The sequence below is a fragment of the Ahaetulla prasina genome, chromosome 6 (assembly GCF_028640845.1).
Source record: "Ahaetulla prasina isolate Xishuangbanna chromosome 6, ASM2864084v1, whole genome shotgun sequence".
Taxonomy (NCBI): domain Eukaryota; kingdom Metazoa; phylum Chordata; class Lepidosauria; order Squamata; family Colubridae; genus Ahaetulla; species Ahaetulla prasina.
The window spans coordinates 51301830-51324213 of record NC_080544.1 but is presented as its reverse complement, the minus strand read 5'-3'; the positions used below and the strand labels follow the sequence as shown (position 1 = coordinate 51324213).

The 22384-nt window shown below is 37.3% G+C and overlaps 1 protein-coding gene across 4 annotated transcripts in view; it reads left to right on the top strand.

Annotated features, from left to right (window-relative positions):
• The window catches only part of ATRNL1 (attractin like 1), a 618957-nt gene that overhangs the window by 108892 nt on the left and 487681 nt on the right, over window positions 1–22384 (top strand). For 3 of the 4 annotated variants that reach the window (XM_058187058.1, XM_058187059.1, XM_058187060.1), the window contains exon 13: window positions 12462–12580. In XM_058187058.1, the coding sequence (XP_058043041.1) occupies window positions 12462–12580 (119 nt within the window). Of the gene's footprint in view, window positions 1–12461; window positions 12581–16896; window positions 17068–18101; window positions 18222–22384 lie in introns of all 4 variants that reach the window. The other variant, XR_009155605.1, reaches the window with a different exon arrangement.

The window sequence follows — 22384 nt, the reverse complement described above, 5'->3', positions numbered from 1 at the left end:
AGCAGTTAGGAGTAAATAAGATACATGACTAGTAGAGGACGTAAAAGCAGTTGATTTTAAAATATATTTAGATTAATGAAGATGCAGCAACTTTTTCTTATTTCATGACTTGCCATATCATTTTCTTTGGTAAACAATTGAAATGATTGCTTCCATTTCAGCTTGAACAGTGCTAGAGATAAATTGTCATGTATTGATGAATGCTTTAGGACTCATTTTAACATTTATTTTATATTGAGGATTCTTTTGATAAGTAAAAGGGATATGTTTTTAAATATTTGTAGTCCTTGGAACTAGTTGTACTATTATGAGTCTTGAGGATGTAGTTAGGATGTGTGAAGACTTTCAAGGCCTACATTGCTTGTTGCTGTGACAGATTAAATTACTAGAAAAGGTTGCAAAGTTAAAGGAGTTAATAGGTGTTTTCTTGTGGTATAGATTTGTTTTTCCTTGCTAAATGGGGACAAAATTACATTCCATCTGAAGAAACCTGCACTTGACATGGATATTTTGCATTTATGGAGTAGTGTCAAATTCTTTGTTTCTTAGAGAGGAGATTGGGAAAAGATGGATCCTGTGCAAATGATATTAATTATCTGGGCATTTTTCCAAAAGTATTTGCTCAGGATGTTAACTGAAACACTCTGATAGCTCTGGTAGATGATTTACAAATGGATGGTCCTGCTAATTCTTTTGGGCTTCTTGGCAGCTTTCTTTATAATAAAGTTTATTAATAAATTATTACTATTGCCCTTCTTGGTCTGGTGATATTGTGCTTTGGATGTGCTCTTTTTTAATGATTAGTCCTACTAAGACACATCCAAAAGATGGTAGTGAAAGAGTAATGTTCAACATGTATGTCACGGTTTTATGTGACTGTCCATAGGATTCCATCTTCTCTGCATAAAATATTTGGGAAAAGTCATCCATAGGTTTCCTTTGTTACCATCAATTCTAAATAACCTGTGCTGTTATACTGCTACTGGGCTAGATAATAATAAAGAAACTGAATAGCTCGATAAAAAGTTTTCTTTTTAAATAGGAATAGGAGTGTGTGATTGAGAAACAGTCTGTTGGTTTTCCCTCCTTTCAAAGGAAGATGCTTGGTCTTTAAATGATCCACAGCTGTACTTGGATTTCCAATTGGTGGTTTTGGTAAATCATTGCAAGAAGAAACCTTAGAATGTGGCTTCTCTTTGGGCTAATTGAAGAATTATTAAATAATATCATAGAAATACTGGAACGTAAAAAGAGCTGATTTCACCTCACAGGGTTGTTTTAGGGAGAAAATGAGAGGATGAAGGTGTGTTAGATACTGTACATTTGCTGACTTGAATTATTTGTAAAAATAATTTGTAAAAATAATAAACATGGGATACAAAAATACTTTTTAGAATTTGCACTGATTAGTATAAGGCAAATATCCATTTACTTCATGTAAAGCTCACATTATAAAATCATTCTTAAAATAGCATTTAACCTCTGTATTGGTATATAAATTGGATCCCTTAAAATATTATTACTTTGGACCAGCATTATTCTATAGACGCCGTTTACACATTTTTTGCAGAATTAAAATTTGAGGGTGTTTTTTTTTTTTACCTCAGAGCGCTTTTTTGAAGTTTATTCAACAAGCATTTGTTGTTTATTTGGTCTACATTTTATTGATATTTATGAATTTCTACAATGGGTTGAGGACTTGGGCAGTGGTGAAATACATTTTTTTTTATTACCGGTTCTGTGGGTGTAGCTTGATGGGAGTGGCGTGGCTTGGTGGGAGTGGCTTGATGGGTGTGGCAGGGGAAGGAAACTGCAAAATCTCCATTTCCACCCAACTCTAGGGGAAGAATACTCCAAAATCCACATTCCCTTCCCACTCTTGGACGAAGGATATTGCAAAACCTTTATTCCCACCCCACCATGGGGCCAGCTAGAGGTGGTATTTGCCGGTTCTCTGAACTACTCAAAATTTCCACTACTGGTTCTCCAGAACCTGCTGAATTTCACCCCTGGAATTTGGTTAATTATATATTTTTAAGAAGTTGAAAGAGATTGCTGAAATTGATTTTAATTATATATGCAGCATTACAATATAGCAATGAATGTGGATGTTATGTTTGGTAATAATGAAGACGTGAGCTTAAATGGACTCCAGAGGATGTCTGGAGGAGGAAGGCCTGGAAAAAAAATGTCCATGGGGTCGCGATGGGTCAGACACGACTTTGCAACTAACAACAACAACACATTATTTAAGAAAATGTGTTATTTTCTTAAAATCTTAACAATTTAATGTGGTAAAGTACAACATTCTGGTAATATTCCTGAATAGTATTTTATATCACAATTCAAAATATACAATTCAGAAATCTCATAGTTAAGTTTATGAAAAATGAATAAATCTCCTTATCTTTAGGCATAGTTGAAATTTATGTTGCAATTATTTAATAGGTATGATTAAAATTTCATGTTACATACTACAGTGTAGTTAGAATTCGAGACAATGTTCCTCTAAAATTGAATGCCTTAATTACAGATTTTTTAGTTTTTACCCATAAATATGTATCTAGTGAAATGAAATGCTATTAGTCTACATTTTGAAATAATACCATTTTATGTTCCAAATATTGCCCAAGTTCATACCAGATGCAAAGCCTTTATGTAGTCAGTTTTGTTTGAGCATACATTGGTAAAAGAAAGATCTTTTAAAGTTATACATAATCCTGGAATACAGTGACCTATGATATTGTTTTGGGGCTGTTTTGCATCAACTGCTTACTTCAAGTCATGCCACAACTTTCAGTTGGATTAAGGCCAAGCCTCTGTTTAGGATGGTTGATGTGCTTTGTGAGCACACTCATTATGTATATCCTAACAGTCTCCTGGCTACTGGTTTTCTACTGTGTTCTGAGTTTCCTTCAGGCACAGCCCCCACCCACCACCCCGACAATAAAAGCCCTGAACATCCCGGTTGCCCCTAAATTCTGAAAAAGAGAATTTCCTCAGGCATTAAACAGTATATATTCTCTAAAGAATATCCAGGGAAATTAAAATGGATTGGTATTTTGGGATGGTATCATTAATAAACTTTGTGAGCAAAGAGAATAAAAGCCATCTGGAGTTTATAACTTGCTAAGCAGTTCAGCCATGATTATTATAAGTCTCATACTATCTTCGCTGTCTAAATGCTTCTCCAATTTCGATCTTGTTATCACTTTGTAGTAGAGGTATGTGGTCTGATCAGGTACCAACAGAAATATTATTAAAAAGTGTCTTTTTTCCTATGTTGCAGAACATAGTTGTGTGAATTCATGGGTCTGCTTAATTGATCATCAAGGAGGATACTATACTTGGTGCAAATTAATAAAGAAACATAAAATTGTACTACTCAGCTGTGGTGCATATGTGTGTCTTCTGGGGTTTATTTATTTATTTAGCACATGGTAATGTTACATTAGTCAGGAGATTACAATGCTAATACAGAGTAGTAGTTTAGTTGCCTAAGACTGCTAGCCCTGTTTGGTTCATGCACATGTGCTTTCCAAGATGTGCCACAGGGGGCAAGCTAATTCCGCACCAGAAATTAGCTTAGACTAGTGGCCTTCCTGCAGCATCATCTGGGGCCCTCTTCCTTTACTGAAGCCACCTTGCCAATGGGCATCGTAGTAGGGAAGGTGCAGCACAAGCAGGATTCTTAATTGTCTGGAAAAAGCACCAATTTCTCTCCTGCTGAAGTGGTACCTATTTACTTGCAAATAACATGCTTTCAAACTGCTAGATGGCAGAAACTGAGGCAAGTATAGGAGCTCATCCCGACACACAGTGTTAGGACTTGAACTGCTGGAGCAAAGACCATCTCCAGCATGTTAAGTCATTGAGCTACTCTGCCTCTTTTTCTTCTCCGTTATGGTGGAGACAGCAGTCAGAGTGGGTGGAGCTCCTCTGTTCAGATTGGATAACTGAGTCTGTTGAAGCTGAAAGTCCCGCCCCTTGCTGCTGGGAACCCCAGATTTTGACTCAGTTGTTCAGCCTGGACGGTTGCGTTGTGGATTTCTCCCTGCCTGACTTGCAGGATACATACTTGTGATCTCCCTGCCTGACTTGCAGGATACATACTTGTGAGTAACATTTTTCTTATTTTTTCTCCGCTGGCTGCAGAAGTGATTATTACTTCTGCTTCAATCCTGTTGAGCTGGGCGTTCCAGGATATTTTTGGTGGGGTTTTTAGCGCCCCCGAAGCCAGCAGGGATTGGATGAGTGGAGTTATTCACTCCCAGTATCGTTGGGGCAGCTTCTAGCACTGCCGAGGGCTTGCTGGGTGGTATAGAAATTGTTTGGATTAGTTTGCCGCCCGGCTTTAATTATGATCGCTGAGGAGTTTGGTTTCCGCTCCCACAGGGTAGCCTGCAATTTACCCAGCCCTCCGTCTCCTATTTCGTGCGATCTGATTTTTCCCGCCCAAAACAGTTTAAATGGATCGCTTATTGCAGCTGCGGAAGGAGACGCTTAGAGCTTAGTGCTCACTCCGCCCTCCCCTATCCAAACACCGGCGGCCATTTTGAGCACATTTGGAGTGAGTCTTCAGAAGATTAGTCCTGAAGTTTACATTAGGCGGAGTTAGGGGCTAATTTGGGCGTGGGGCTTTGTGCTCTTATTATTTCAGCTGCAGTTCTCCTCCAGTTTGGACTTTAATAGTCAGTTTCTCCCTCTCTCTATTGGCGGCCGCCATTTTGAATTTTTTTTTTTAAAAAAGAGGAGAAGTGATTCTTTGGCCTTATTGAGGTCTAGAAACTTAATATTTCATCATGCCTAAGGCCTTGGCAAAATCCAACAAACGCCAGGGGTCTCCATTGCTGGAGGAGCAAGGTCCATCAGGAGGGGTCTCTCCCAAGGCCCCTATTGCAAAGTGCAGCCGTGTTTCCAAGCAGAAAACCAAGGCCCCACCTACTTCAGGCCGCAGTAAGTCGTCTAAAGCATCTCTGAGGGATGAGCAGAGAAGAGATGAAGCAATACAGAGAATATGTAGTAGGGCAGTCTCTAATTTACCCTCTTCTTCAATGGCCAATCCAGAACCCAGTACTTCTGCTGGGTCTCTTATTCGAGAGGGTATTATTTCTACCTCTCCTGGTCAAGCTTCCTTACAATGTTGCCCAGTGGATATTCCTACAGACGCATTATGGGGGGGATCCCTTCCTCCAGTTTCTCATACAGTTGATGCACCAGTTATTGAGTCTCCTGAGGAGTTTTCTCAGATAGTTCCTTCTACTGCAACCCACGTTGTTGGTCAGGGGGCAGAGCCTCTTGCCTGTTTCGCCACATATTCAGGCAATCATTGAACAGACGATTCAAAGGACCCTTTTATCGGGCATGCAGATATCTGAGAGGGCTTCCTTGTCCCATTCAAGGCTATCAGTGAGGGAGGAGGATCCTGAAGAGGAGGAAATGCAGTCACAGCTGGGTACAGTCTCGCCTACCCACTCAGTAACTAGCCATCCCTCTCTTTTGGAGGGATTAGAAAGGGGAGATCCTGACCTGTCTGAAGATGAAGGGTTATTACCTGACCAGCCGGCATTTACTGGTCTTTTTCCTCCTAGTCTTTTTAAGTCCTTGCTTTTCAAGGCAAAGAATGTGGCTCAATTGAGTTCTTCCTCGGATCAACCTGTGGCATCATCCTCCAAGGGTGCATCTGACATTCTTTTTTCTGAACCTGACCGAGTTCCGGATTCTATTCCAGCACCCCCACTTTTCATGGACGTAATCAAACGCCAGTGGACAGCCCCTGGTTCTTCTACGGTTCCTTCCTCAGCAGACAAACGTTTTCTTCAATGTGGACCCCAAATTAGCTTCAGCTCTACAGACACCCACTGTAGATGGTCCAGTTGCAGCTCTGGCATCTTCCTCATCCATTCCGGGCCAGCCTGAAGAGAACCTTCGTCCAGAGGATAGACGGGCGGAGCAAGTCCTGCAGAGAGCTCATCTAGGTGCAGCTTGGGCAATCCGTCGGCTTCTTCAGCATCTTTCTTTAATAGGTCCACCTTGTTGTGGCCCAGACAATTACAGGATAAACTTCCAGCAGAGGATACTCGTATCCACCAGGACCTGAATAAGATAATTGCAGCTGTTCAATTTTCGGCGGATGCCACTTTACATGCCATACGTTTTGTTTCCAAATCCATGGCTTCAGCTTTGACGGCTCGATGCTTACTCTGGCTTAGACATTGGCAGGCGGATGCCCGCCACAAATGGAGGCTGGCATCGGCTCCCTTCGCAGGGGAGCTACTTTTTGGTGCTGCGTTGGACCCTCTATTGGTCGAGACTAAAGACAAAAGAAAGATATTACCTTCAGTCTATCGCAGAGGGGAAGCCAGATTTACTTCCTTTTCTCGTCAATCTTCCTTTCGAGGTTCTGAATGGGGGGCTGGTTCTTCCAAGTTCCAGGGGTCCTGGGCTCCTAGACAAAGAGGAGGTCATGATAAAGTTTCACGGGGTAGGCCCTTTCCTTCCAAGCGGCCCTTTCGTGGAGGAGGAAGTCGTCCATTCCGGCGTCATTGATAGGTGCATTGCTAGTCCTCCCATAGGGGGCAGGTTAGCCCATTTTGCGGATCAATGGGAGTTCACTACTTCTGATAATTGGGTTAAGAATACAATTCGATACGGTTTGTCTCTGGAATTTGTTTCCAAAAGATTTTTTCATTCGCTGTCTGGTATCTAGGAACAGGGATAAACGGGTCCATATGGCGGCAGCAGTTAAGCATTTAATGGAGATTAGGGCTATTCAACCAGTTCCCGTAAGGCAAAGGGGACATGGGTTTTATTCTCTTTTGTTTCTAGTTCCCAAATCTTCGGGGGGCTGGAGGCCCATTTTAGACCTCAAGAGACTAAATCGTTTTATTGTTTATTATAAGTTTAAAATGCACTCTCTTCATTTGATTCTAGATGGCGTTCGGAAGGGCGACTTCCTCACTTCCATAGACCTCACTGAAGCTTATCTTCATATCCCTATTTTCCCGGATCATAGGAAGTTTCTCCGGTTTTGTTATAAGGGGGTTCACTATCAATATAGGGCACTGCCCTTTGGGTTGTCTTCTGCCCCGAGGGTTTCCACCAAGATCTTGGCTGCTATGGCAGCTCATCTTAGGTCCATACCTATTCGACTTTATTGTTATTTGGATGATATTTTAATTTTATCATCGTCAGAGTCAATGGCCAGAAGGGATTTACAGATTGTAGTTCAGACTCTTTCTTTACATGGCTTCTCTATTAATATAGAGAAAAGTCATTTGACCCCCTCAACCTGTTTACTTCACTTAGGAGCAAATATTGATTCTATATTAGGTACAGTCTCTTTATCTCAGGAGAGAGAGAGTAGTTTAAGATCTTTAGCTGGTTCTTTAATAAAGGAAAGCAGAGTTTCCTTGCTGTCATTATCCCAACTCCTGGGAAAGATGATTTCAACCATTTCCATCGTTCCATGGGCGAGATTTCATACTAGAGACCTCCAGTGGTTCCTGTTGCCATTCCAAAGAGCGGGCACAGGCAATTCCACTTCCAAAGTCCTACTGCCCAAGGAGGTTCGCAAGTCCTTCTTCTGGTGGTTGTCATCGGCGATTTCCAAGGGATCTCCTTTGCATGAGCCTCATCGTTTGGTGGTAACTACGGATGCCAGTCTTTTCGGTTGGGGTGCACACCTCAAATTGCTGCTGGCTCAAGGGAGCTGGTCCATCACTGAACGCCGTTTTCCTATCAACCGGCTAGAGCTACGGGCTATTTATCTAGCTCTTTGTTTTTTCCAGAACCATCTATCAGGCAAGCATGTACACGGACAATATCACAGCCAAGGCTCATGTCAACCGACAAGGGGGCACCAGATCCAAGTCCTTGATGAAGGAAGCAAGGACCCTATTCCTGTGGGCAGAACGGAATCTTCTGTCCTTGACTGCAGAACACATCTCAGGGGTGTCCAATATTCAGGCAGACTGGCTCAGTCGTCAAGTCATCGACCAGGCGGACTGGCGTCTGCATCCAGATCTGTTCAACGACCTCTCACGTCGATTTGGCACTCCAGTGGTGGACATGTTCGCAACACGGCAGAACACTCAGCTTCCTCGTTTCTTTGCCAGGTTTCCAGATCATCTAGCAGAGGGAGTCGATGCTCTTCGCAGTCCATGGCCAGAGGGGTTACTCTACGCGTTCCCGCCTCTCTCAATCATCCTGAGAGTGGTCTGTCGGATTCTGGAGGAACAGGCAGAGGTCATCTTAATCGCCCCTCACTGGCCTCGGAGGTCTTGGTTCGCAGATCTCAAGTCGCTGTCAGTGGCTTCCCCCTGGAGGATTCCTCCCAGCAGAGTGTCGTTATCTCAAGGGGCTGTGGTTCATCCAGATCCTCTATGGCTCCAGTTGACCGCCTGGCGCTTGAGCAGGGCACCATGAGAAGAGACAATATGTCTGCCAGGCTTATCCGGACTATGTTAGTGTCCCGGAGGCCTTCCACTGAGCGCATTTACTCAGCCTCTTGGCGGGCTTTTTGTTCCTGGTGTCAAAGGGCGGGGGTTTCTCCACTCCGGGTTTCCATTTTGCATATATTGGAATTTTTGCAGGAAGGGTTAGACAAGGGGTTAGCTCCCAACACACTTCGTAGACAGGTAGCAGCTATTTCCACGGCTTTATCCTGTGATCCACTGACTTCCTTGTCTCAACATCCTTCTATCAGGAGGTTTTTCAAAGGGGCCAAAAATTTATGTCCTCCCGTGGTCCACAGATATCCCACTTGGGATCTTTCGCTGGTCTTAAATTCCCTAACAGGGCCTCCTTATGAGCCATTGAGGTCTACCTCTCTGAGGCTATTAACTTGTAAGGTTGCCTTTTTGGTGGCTATCACCTCTGCCAGAAGGATTTCAGAATTAGCTGCCCTCTCTGTCCGCAGTGATCTTTGTGTTTTCCATCCGGATCGAGTAGTGTTCCGTTTGGATCCTTCATTCATTCCTAAAGTAAATTCAGTTTTCCATCGCATGCAGGAACTTAATTTGCCTAATTTTTGCCCTCACCCAGTTCACGGGTTAGAGCGCCGTTGGCATACTTTAGATGTTCGAAGAGCTTTGAGAATTTACATTAAGAGAACAGCAGAGTTAAGGAGAACAGAGTCCTTGTTTGTGTCTTTCCTTCCTGTTTCTTTAGGGCGTAAGGTGACATTGTCCACTATAGGCAGATGGATTAGGCATACGATAGCTAAGGCTTACGAGATGAGATCCCTGCCTAGGCCCCCGCATTTAACAGCGCATTCCACTCGCAGTGCAGCTACCTCAGCGGCCTGGTCTACTCAGGCATCCTTGCCAGAGATATGCAGGGCAGCCACCTGGTCGTCGCCCTCTCCATTTATTAGACACTACAGAGTGGACAGGTATGCTTCGGCTGAAGCTGCCTTTGGCCGTAGGGTGCTGCAGCAGGTACTTGTATCTGAGGTTGAATCTGTCCAGACCGATCCCTCCCGTACTTAGGGACACTAGGCTTTGGTATGTCCCACTCTGACTGCTGTCTCCACCATAACGGAGAAGGGGCGTTGGTACTTACCTGAGACGCACCTTCTAGTTCAGTGGAGACAGCAGTCAGCCCCTCCCTATTTCGGTCTGGATCCTCTTGTTTTGGATAATAAAATTTGTTTCTCTATTTTCCACGACGCATTGAGTCTGGTTTTTCTCGCCTTCATCAAAATCTGGGGTTCCCAGCAGCAAGGGGCGGGACTTTCAGCTTCAACAGACTCAGTTATCCAATCTGAACAGAGGAGCTCCACCCACTCTGACTGCTGTCTCCACTGAACTAGAAGGTGCGTCTCAGGTAAGTACCAACGCCCCTTCTAGGGTAAACATGTAAGAGAATTAGGTTTGCAAACAAAGGATAATGGAAGATAATGCTTAAAATGCTTCAGCCAATAATTCATAATGGAAGAAATCCATTTAATTTCATTATATTAATGTAAAACGTGTACATTTTGTGCTGCATGCCATGTATATGTACAAGCGAGTCATCTTGTAATGGATTCATTCTAAGTGGCATCACAAATGGTGAATTTCCTGCATAGTTTTTTAGCTTAATAATATTCAACTTCTGTATGTATCTTAGATATATACCCCTCGGTATAGGAATATTTTTATTCTTTTGATTAGAGTTAATAAATATTTATATACTATGAATATTTTTCCAGTTCATTGGCTAAAAACTGGTATAGTTGCAGGCAGTAGAGAAAAAGATGAAAACAGAAAAATTGAACATTCCAGTACTGTTGCTGTTGTTTTAAATATACAAGTCCTTAGAAATTAAGTTCAAGCTAAAATAAGAAATGTAAATAATATGACAGCTTTATCAACTTTCGTGCTATATCAATTTTATGTGGAGTGTCAAGAAACTAAATCAAATGGATATGTTGAACTTGAGCAATAATAACAATAATAGCAATAATATGAATCCAGAAAAATTACATGGACATCTGGAAACAAACATTCCAATCTGAAAGATGAAAGCCCCAAGTGTTTCAAAAGAAAATATGCTGAATTCCATAAAAGAATTTGTGTAACAACAAAAGTTTCTTTAAAACTTACTATCTAGTGATTTATCATACAGCAAAAGCAGGTGAAGCTTATACTCTTGCAGAAAACTTGGCTAAACCATGCAAAAAAGATCTAGTAGAAATCATGACTGGTCATTTTAAAAAACAATGAATATGTACCACTGTTTGATAACGATGTGCAAAGGTTATGTCAATTTTTTTGTGACAAGGAACTAATAAAACAAGTAAAGCAGATCACGACAGTTTCCTTTTCAAGCAGATGGATCCACTGATGTTTCAAGTTTAGCGATTAAATTTGTATATTTACTTATGTAGAGTCATTTGTTGAGGAAGAGTTGCTTATTTGCAAGTCTCTGCCTATCAAAACCATGTGATCAAAAACATTTACTTCTATTATGAAGGAGCATAAAATTCCTTGGTATTTGAGTAGCAGTATATATCAGAATGATGGCGTAACAGATGTAGTTGATTGTAATAATATCAGATGCTGTGGCCTGCATAGAAGAATAGCTCCACATACTGTCATTCATTGTCTAGTGTTATGTACTTGCAGTGAAACACATGCCATAAGAATTCAGTGTTGTACTCGACAGTTAAAACTGAATTTTGTAAAAGCAAAATTTACAAAATTCAGTTTTAACTGTTGAGTACAATCTTGAATTCATCCTCTGGATATTTACTATGTAAAGAAATGGTGAGCCCACATAACTAATGCAAAATGAAAGATGGCTGTCTTATGGAAAAATGTTGGTATGGTATGGACCGCAAGTTCAAGTTATCGGTCCATGCCGGTCACATCTACCTGACCCACTAGAATGGGGAGGCAAGAAATATTGCAGGTCCTGTCCCCTGAGGTGGTACATATGACAGGACCTAAGGGAAGAGCCTTCTTCATAGAGGCATTAGGTGGTTTTGTATTAGCACGCAATTAGAACCTATGGTTCCTCAGTTTCTAGCTTGGTGCCTTAACTGCTACATCAAACTAGCTTTCTTATGTCACAATACTGTAAGATTATAGATCATTCTAAAAGTTCATAAATTTTCTCTCACCTCAATGTCATGTTCTCTTATCTCAATGTCATGTTGCAAAACTTCAACCATGATTTCTAAACTATGATTTTTAGTTACTCTTTTACCACTTTTTGAAGTATTTCTACACCATGTTTATGAAGCCATCTAATATGGTGAAACCCATCAGACCAGTGTTGAATAAATCCATCCATATGTTAAATTAAGGATTAATATACTAAGTGAACCCTATAGCAAATAAATAAATAAACTGATAAGATGCTTTTAACCTCTACAATCAAATTTTCATCCAACTAGGAACTTCATTGACTGCTAAATTGGCATTTGGTAGTATAAGTGTAATGTACTAATGCATTTGTTGCAAAGATAGGATGAGATAAAAAGGCCCAATAGGATAATGATAGGCTTAAGAACATACAGATAGTCCAATATAATATAAAATAAAATAGAACAGACAGGATCTTAATTTTTCAGATTTAAAAATGTATTTTGCGTATAGTAGCTAAAATTTTCTGTGATACTTTGATAAATTAATGAGTAAAAAATGAAAACTTCAGATGAGTAAAGCAACAAAAACTTATAAATTGTATAGAAATTTATTTTTAAAAAAGGTTGTTCCAGGAATGATTGTTTGGTAAGCCTAAAACTAGAAAAGTTTCCAGTAGAATATATGCATGACTGAGTTTAAATGAAATATAACTTACATTACTTGCTTTTTATTAAAGAATGTTAATCTTACAGTAAAAGTTGCATTTACAATTAATAGTACAATAAATATTGTTTATAGCAACAGTTAAATATGTGCAAATTAAAAAGGATGACATTCTCAGTCTCTCATGTTGATGTTTTATGACACTTTCCATTTGTCTGATAGCCGCAGCAGATGACAGATGTTACAAATATGCAGACTGTGCCAGTTGTACTGCTAATACAAATGGCTGTCAATGGTGTGATGATAAGAAATGCATTTCTGCAAACAGTAACTGCAGTATGGTGAGTGTTGATTACTACATTGTGGTTTTGTTAATGGTTCTGCTTTGTAATCATTAGCTTGCTCTTTGGTGCCATCAAATGTAAATGTCATGTTAAAATCAGAGTTTCATACTAATGCTGAATTAACATCATACATTAATTGCAAATGTATTTAATATAATTGAAAAGAGAAATAATGAAACTTGTACAGTAGTTATTTTCCCATTTTCCTTTTCAATAAAACAGAGCACTTAAACTTGAAGTAACTAATTTAATAACTTAACATACTCTGAAGCATTCTTCATATCTAACCATTTGGGAAGTATGAATCATAATCATGTGGAGGCCTTTTGGCTGTTTTCCTCTTTTTCATAAACTATGCTCAAATTTACAAGATTAGTGCAGGTAAGAAAATTGTGTATCTCAAATAATCAAAATATATTTATCAGAATAAAATAGTAGTTCATAACCACTTCAGTTTATCGGGAAAAATTGTTCGTTGTTAATATTCAAAATGTTTCTCAAATTAATGCATATTTACTGGTAAAGAGTACCAATGAAATAATAGAATCGTGGGGCTGAAAGGGACCCTGCAAGTCTTCTAATAGAATAGAATTAGAAATTATTTTTTATTGGCCAGGTGTGCCTGGACACACAAGGAATTTGTCTTGGTGCATATGCTCTCAGTGTACATAAAAGAAGAGGTATGTTCATCAAGAATCATAAGGTACAACACTTAATGATAGTCATAGGGTACAAATAAGCAATCAGGAAACAATCACTATCAATATATATCATAAGGTTACAAGCAACAAAGTTACAGTCATACAGTCATAAGTGAAAGGAAGTGATTGATCGGAACAATAATAAGATTAATAGTAGTGCAGATTTAGTAAATAGTTTGACAGTGTTGAAGAAATTATTTGTTTAGCAGACTGATGGCGTTTGGGAAAAAACTGTTCTTATGTCTAGTTGTTCTGGTGTGCAATGCTCCATAGCGTTGTTTTGAGGGTAGGAGTTGAAACAATTTATGTCCAGGATGTGAGGTTTCTATAAATATTTTCATAGCCCTCTTTTTGACTCGTGCAGTATACAGGTCCTCAATGGAAGGCAGGTTGGTAGCAATTGTTTTTTCTGCAGTTCTAATTATCCTCTAAAGCCTGTGTTCTGTCTTGTTGGGTTGCAGAACCAAACCCGACAGTTATAGAGGTGCAGATGACAGACTCAATAATTCCTCTGTAGAACTGGATCAGTAGCTCCTTGGGCAGTTTGAGTTTTCTGAGTTGGTGCAGAAAGAACATTTTTTGTTATGCTTTTTTGATGACATTTTTGATGTTAGCTGTCCATTTTAGATTTTGCGATATGGTAGAATATAGAAATGTGAAGGTCTCTACTGTTGATACTATGTTGTCTAGCATTGTAAGAGGTGGAAGTATGGAAGTGTTTCTCCTAAAGTCTACCACCATTTCTATGGTTTTGAGTGTGTTCAGTTCCAGATTGTTCCGGTCGCACCACAAGGCTAGTCGTTCAACCTACTGTCTGTATGCGGATTCATCATTGTCTCGAATGAGACCGATCACTGTTGTGTCATCTACGAACTTCAGTAGTTTAGCAGATGGATCATTAGTCATTGGTATACAGAGAGAAGAGAAGTGAAGAGAGCACACAGCCTTTGGGGGACTCCTGTGCTAATTGTACAGGTATCTGATATGATTCTGCTTAGCTTCACCTGCTGCTTCTTGTGTGTTAGGAAGCTTGTGATCCACTTACAAGTCTGTTCAGGTACCTGTAGGTGGTTTAGCTTAGTTAGAAGAGTTTCTGGAATGATTGTATTGAATGCTGAACTAAAGTCTATAAATAGAACCCTTGTGTAAGTCTTTGAAAATTCAAGATGTTGTCGGATGTAGTGCAGAGCCATATTAACAGCATCATCTGTTGTTCTATTTGCTCGGTATGCAAATTTTAAGTGGTGTAACAGCGGATCCATGATGGTTTTCAAGTGGGACACCACTAGCCTTTCTAAGGTAATCCAACCCATTTTGTATTGTGGAAACCAAAAAGAGAGACAATATTGCAAATACAGTCTGACAAGTAACAATTGCTTCTATTTTTGACATGATATCTCTGCTAATGTAATCCAAGATTTCATTGGCTCTTTTTACCAACTTACACAATGCTAGTTGGCACCTAATATGTGGCCTATCAAGACACCAATATTTTTCACAAAAGTACTATCGCTGAGCCAAGTAGCTTCCATCTTGTAGCCGAACATCTGATGTGTCATACTTTAGAATTTAGAATCCTAAATTCCTCACTACTGAATTGCTTTGTCTCCAAGTTGTATTATCATCTCTCTAAATTGTATCATTTGCAAATATATTTCAGATTTCGATGAACATTTTTAAAATTTCCTTATTTGTCATTTATAAAAAACGTTGTTGAGCTTCGAATAGAACCCTGAAGTACAATGCTGACAACTCTCAGCTTTTAGATTTAGATCCATTAAGGACTATGTATTGGATACAGTTGTTCAACCAACTGCAAATCCATACGATACTCCATCCATCTTACATTGTTTTACTTTATTCAGAAGCACCCTGTTGTCAAAGTCTAGGTACACTACATCCAAAACATTCCCTTGGTCTACTAATGGATCTAAATCTAAAAGCTGAGAGTTGTCTAGTTATTTTGTCATACACTTAAAGTAAGATTTTTCTGGTGCAATCCATGCTAGTTGATGGTAATCATCTTTTTTTGTTTTTAAGTGCTTGCAAATCCATTGATTGTTATCTTTTCCAGGATTTCTCCAAACTAATTGATCTGTAGCTTCCTGGATCAACATTTTCCTTTTAAAAAATAAAGGTTGGAACTGTTTTGCAATTTTCTGGTACTTTCCTTATATTTCAGCAGTTTTCAAAGATTAAAGTCAGTGATTTTGATATCACATCTTACAGTTCCTACCCTCAAATGTATTTCATCCAGAGATTTGAATTCATTCAAAGCAGCTAGTTATTGTCTCAACATTTCCTTATCTATTTTGACCTGACTTTTTTTTCTATGCCCTATGGGACAGCTTATAATTTTCTTTTGCAAACAGATAAAAAACAAAGTATAAATTAAGCAGTTTAGCAATTTGTTGTGCACCCATCTTGCATATTTTCCAAACAGAAAATCTTTCATTTCCTGAATTTCCTGTTCTCTGAAACCTCAAGAAAAATTTAGAGTTGTTTTTAGCATTCTTGCATGCCTCAGCTCATTCAGAGTCTTAGCCTTCCCATTTTTACAGATTCAGATTATTTCTTGATGTACTGTTTGTGCTATAGGGTCCTCTTTCCATTTTTTAAACTAATCCTTTTTGTATTTCAACATAGTGAATGCTTTATATAATTAACCTGGTCTCATCAGCTGTTTCCTGATATTTTCCTTTTTTTTTTTTTTTTTTGGTACAGCGTTTGGGCCATAATCATATCTTTCTACCCCCACCTCCAAATTTGCTCCTGAATTGTTTTTTCTTTCAGTATTTCTATCCTACCTTTTCATTTGTCCCTACAGAGTACAGTTGGTCTTATTCTGAAGAAATGTATAAAACTTCAAAGAAATAGTTTTTTGCCTGCAATGTAGAAGTAGTTAGATATGAATTGGACGTTCTTCTTGATGTTGCTGGTCTGTATCTCCTAAGTTTTCTCACTGTTCTCCATGCAGACTTAGGCTATTACAAATTGGTTCAGCATTATCTGACGGGCCTTCAACTGTCCCACTGTTAGTATAAATGAACACATTAATAAATAGAAAGATTCATGAAGATAAATTGCAAAGTTATATCAGGAACAATTTGGAGTATTTGAGCAGTATTTGATAATGGAACTATCTTGTTTAAGAGATCGTGACTTCTCCCTTGAAGGGAATGTTCAAGCAGAGACCAGACTTTGATTATGTTTTAAATTGAATATCTGAAATATATTAGGTATTGAATTTAAGGTATAATTTAATATAACTCTAGAGTTTTAAGAGTCTGTATATTTAATTTTGAAGATAAATAATAGTATCTTAATTAATACATTTTGGAGATGCATATTTTGTTCAGGTTAATAGACTGATTATTAAATACAGTAATCAGGACTGACTTTACAATAATAGTGTATATTCTCTAAGCAGTGCTTGCTCCTATTAATATTATTGTCTTTTGTTTTGATATGACATTTTTCATATTTTAGAGGCATATAACATTGTGTTTAAGATGATTTTCATGCTGTTTACTTTCCTGAATTTAATAGGAGAGTATACTTAAACCTTCCTTCCTCAGACACTTCTTACCACCCTGATATATGTTCCCTTAGGGGGAAAAACATGAAGATTCTTATCAACAGTGATGGACTTTACTTATGTGTTATCGGTGGCATACAGTAGTGCTTTTGACAGAAAAATAAAATTACTTGTGATAAGGCAAAGTCTCAGAAATATATAAGAATACTGTGGATATTTCTCTGAGTCGATGAAACCATTTATGGGTATGATAACTATTTATCTTTAAAAACACACAAATATTGGAAAAACTGCATTTATACAAATACTTAAAAAAAAACAACTTCCAAATAGCAGGTTGTGTGATTTTTCATATGTGATGCTTAGAATAGAGAAGGTAAACAATCTAGATAAGAAATGAAGAAAGAAAAAGACCAAGAATATTATATTATATATCATTTAAGGCCTGTTAGGCAAGGACAGCTGGATAACAAACAGAAATTATAGTTTAGAATTTTCCCATATCATCTATTATCTTTATTGAGAAAGCAATGAAGCTGAAATTTCAAACTGCTCATGAATGCTAAAATGCAGAAAACATAGTTGAAATGTAAATGTGCTAGAGCTTACCATCTATCACATTCACACAGAATATGGTACAACCAGATTTCTTGCAAATTTAGTTTGCCTCTGCAAACTAATATTTTCATATTTTCTTTGATTCTCATTCTTATAATTCTAAACATAGAAATTCCAACCAGTTATATGGACATCTTCTATGCTTTTATTGACATTGATTGATTCTTCTTGGACAAGTATTTCTCTGGTTCCACAGGTTAAAGAAGGGTTTCAGAAGAGTTATAGTTACTGCAAATTAGTAGAAACTGTACATATATATTCCCTCCCTCCCTCCCTTCTGTTAGGAATATGAAGAAAATCATATTAATGATTTTCAGAAGAAAATATCCTTGAAATTTAAGTGGAAAATAGGTAACGCAGGTACTTTGTTTTTCATAAGCATTGTCATAATTCACAGTTACCCTTTTCAGTAATAATAAAAATATTTACATTACGAAACTAGATGAAATTGGTGCTTTTTTAACAAAAGTCTGTTACCAGTTATCTGGGCTCATATCTTAGTTACAAGGTAAGAACCATTACTAAAGATATACAGTGTTTCAATTTGAAAAAGTAAAGGTCCTTTGGATTCTGCATGGGCATCTTCTTTTCTACTGGTTACTACTTAAATATATGTTGCTATCTCCTTAACTCAAACACATATTTTCCTGAATCCATACAGGTACCATGTGGACACAGGAAAGGCACAGCTTCTTTAAGGAGCAGATGACAGAAGGTGCCCATGTCAGATCTGAAGTACCTTTGCCTGGTTGAGATCTGAATACTGCACACATTTATAAAAGTCAGTTTCTCACTCACATAATGTGTAATGTTGAAATAAATTATAGTTGTGATAGCCTGATTTACAGTGTATCCTAAAATAAACGTATGGATTCCTGATAAACACTGCATTACAAGGTAACACATGTCATTTCAGCTTAGAAAAACTTCTTGTGTGTACTTTGTCATTTTTCAATAGAACTATTTCCTTTCCTTGAGTAATTCTACAGGATCATATTTGGTAACTTCAAGGGACATTATATCTTGTTATGGAACTGCTGGATTCCTCTGCAGTATTGAATTATCTCTGGATATAATGATCAAATATGTAAATACAATCTTTGCAAGTTATTCTTTTATTGTTTCCGTTGGAGCATAAATTATTATCTAATTCTTAATCTTACACCATGTATATCTTTGAAGTTAGCTTCATTAAACTTCTGAGAACAGCTGTGACTAAATGTTGATGAAAATAACCTCACCAATTAAAGGCCTTATCTGGAAACCATTTCACAACTCCAAATAGCAAAACATCTGCAGTTTACATGAGATACTTTTCAACTATACTTAGAGGAAGATTTTCACTGGTCTAATCATGCATGAGATCCGTAAGCCCTCTTTATCTGTTGTAGTACAACTGGGAAACTGTGGTATAACAATGAGATCCTTCCTTCATCACTTATTTATAACACATGTAATAAGTGAAATTACTAATTCCCTAATAAGAAATATATAGTATTGAATTTCTTCTGCAGATAATTTTCAGTGAAGTTGCAATTTCCATTTCGCTTTTGTAGAAGGCAGAACTGTAGAAAGCAGAAAGCCAGTAGCCAGGAGCACTGTGTGAAGCGATTCAACAGCATCGTATTTTGCTAATGCAAAAAATGAAGTTGGGGTGGCAATCTCCTCCTTTTAGTGAACCCAGAACTGAGAAGAGAAGAATAATTGAAGGTGTTCACTGTTTTCAGATTAACCCGTATGCCTCCTTTTCTTTTGAGATGCTACAGTTAAATATTGAAGCCTTATCAGCTCTGCCTTATCACCTATCCACAGACAGAATGGAAAGGCAAAGATGAAACTATGTGACTATATTATCATATAAATATCACAGCATATATTTGTATCAGTGTTGGGATTAAGTATATAAAGGCATATCTTTGAAGATGCCACCATAGTTTTTCTGAAAGTCCTGTCATTTTAGCTTGATAAATATAAGCTTGATAAATATAGCTTTCCAATTTGGATAAAATACTAAAACTAGACCTGCAGGTTTATGGAGCTTGAGAGAGAAAAAGAGAAACATTAGCTGTTAAAATCATCTACTATTTTTTAAAAAAATAAATTTATTAAAGATTATAAATCTCATAGTAAAAATTAATACAAATTAAAAGAGTAGAAAAAGTAAAAAGGGCAAAGCAAAAGAAAAAAACAACAGAAAGAAAAAATAATTTAATAAAGAAAAAGAAACAAAAATAAAGAGGTTATCTCTAACCTTTATCACAAGTATATACAAATTTAGTAACTTTTCCCCTCTTTCACTTTACAACCAATAATGTCATTTCAGTACAGGTTTCAGCAAAAGTCTATTAAGTACTGCCAGTAATAACAATATATCTTTTTTTAACCCTGCTTAACTAAACCAATTTAGAATTCGTGACCACTTAGAATTAGAATAGATTATGATGGTGTTCAATCCTAGGCAGCAACAGATGTTTCTCTGTCAAAGTGCAAAAAGAAAACATCTTCTGCGAACTCCATGTAGGCATCAGGAAGGGCATCCGGCTAGTAAACACTCAGTTCCATTCAGTCATCCCGCCTCCACTTCGATAAAAGGATTACGGGATAGTAAAAAGAAAAGAAAATAGATCCAATAAAGAAGAAAATAATGCATAAGAGTCTTTCATGGTAATCTGTATAAGAGCCATGGCCTTTCTAAATAGAAACCTTGCCCAAGATTCAGGAAATCATAGCTTGATGGAAGGGGAAATGTGAGAAAAAAGTACTGCTCCTTTTGTTAGAGAGAATGGTTATGTAAGTATCTTAGAATTGTTACAATCTAACTGTTAATAAGTATCCAGGCATTCATAGAAATCCAGGAAGGAAGAAATGTCATTTGTAGGATTAATAAGAAGCAGGGGAATGCTTAAAATATCTTGAAAACTGGAATGAACAAGAGAAACTACGAAGTACTATAATCAAGTTGAGCCATTGTATATACATCTAGAGCTTAAGGGAATTAACTAATGAATGCAATAAACTACCAACAATTACTTTTGATAACTCATAGAAAACAGGAAGGCAATAGAGACTATGAAGGAATGGAAAAACATATTGTTTCAAACTTCATCAGTTGCTACTACATATTACGAACTTCAGTGAAGTAATTCTAGAGTTACAAAGCGGCTTCAGCTATGGCTCACTTTGTCTTCAGTGCCATTCCAGAAATGAACAATACTGTTGGGAATGAAACACAGATGCTGGTGTCAATTTCCTTGATAGTTCCTAGATCTTTTCTTTTATGTACACTGAGAGCATATGCACCAAGACAAATTCCTTGTGTGTCCAATCACACTTGGCCAATAAAATTCTATTCTATTCTATTCTAGATAGCTATTTTAGCTCCCTATGTTCAATATAGATTAAGGTGATTAGCAGTTAAATACAAATATAAAATAAAGCCTTTCTCAGAAGAAAATACAATTCATCCTCACTATTCTTTCTTTGCATGAATTAATATACGCATCCTAAACCTGTCAATCTGATATATCAATTTTGAATTTATTATTTTAATTCTACTGCAATCTTAGTATACACAAGAATTACTTATTGAATTTGCATTTATACTAGACTACCAAGACATATCCAGAAAGTAATTCATACCCTGAATATAAAAGCAATACTTTTATATACGGATTAGGAGAAAGGATTTTTCATTTTAAAAAAAAATCTTTTAAATGTTTTTTAAAAAACTTTGGATTTTCTACAATCAGAAAATTTTATCTACAAAAAAGAAAAAAAATTATGAACTCTCTCCTCCTATTACTTTTACCAAACACTGTTTGCTATCATATGGATTCATTCTCAGGAACCGCTAAAAACTTCAGAAATTTGACATTGTGATAATGGTGTGTTAACAAAGAATATTAGGTAGAACTGTTATTAAAAGAGCAGATGGATCTTAGTTGCAATTTAAAAATCATTATAATGTACATAGAAGGAAGGATTGTCAATAATGTATACTGACTGAACCAACTTAAATGTAAAAAGTATAAAAAAGTTACTAGAATTAATCTGTGCATATTTTGCATATGAATTTTGTATTGCTTTGCAACATATACTTATGTGCTGTTGTCTTTTCATGTTTGAAATTACCTTGTTAGCCAACTTTGTAGGCTATTTCTAGATTGATCTTAATAACAGATACTTTCTTTTTGTAATCTACAGCAAAATGCTACTTGGTTTAGTAATTGCTTAGAATAGCATAAATTCTATTTCTTAAATTTGAAAATTATATTTTCAATTAGAAGGGAAAGAGAAATGGTTAGTCTACTCTTATCAAGACTGCAACAATGACAATTTTTTTTTCACAGGTACTTCACATCCCTTTCCTTCTTTTTGTACAGATGTTATAGCCAGTGAAATTTTTTTTATGTTTCTACCTTATTTCTTTTCTGTGTCTATAATCATTTTTTTTGCCCTGAGCTTACTCATTTCCCTTTAACTCTTTCTCAGATCCTATGCATCTTATTTTTTCTGTTCTTGCAATTCTCACTTATGTTTCCCTTCTAATATAGAGGCTTTAACATGAAACAAATGTATCCATTAATTTATAAATGGAAATGATGTTCCAGTATACTAGGTAAAATTGGACATTACAACTGCTTTAATCACCAATTCCAATTAATTTTAACAGATAGCATATTTGCTGTTTGTATGTATCAAAGGGCAACTGGACTTCTTGTTTTTGCTTGGAATTCTCATTTCTCATCCAATTCACTTCTCCTAGGAATAAAAGCCTTTCCCTTTGTCCTTTTTTACCCAGATTTCTCACGAATATTTTTAATCTTTTATTTTAAACCATTATGTTTTATTTCCTTATTTCTTAGCTATTTCTTCTTTTCCCACGGCTTTTTCCACAGCTCCAGGTTAAATTCTACTTTTTCTATCTTCCCACCACTAGCATGT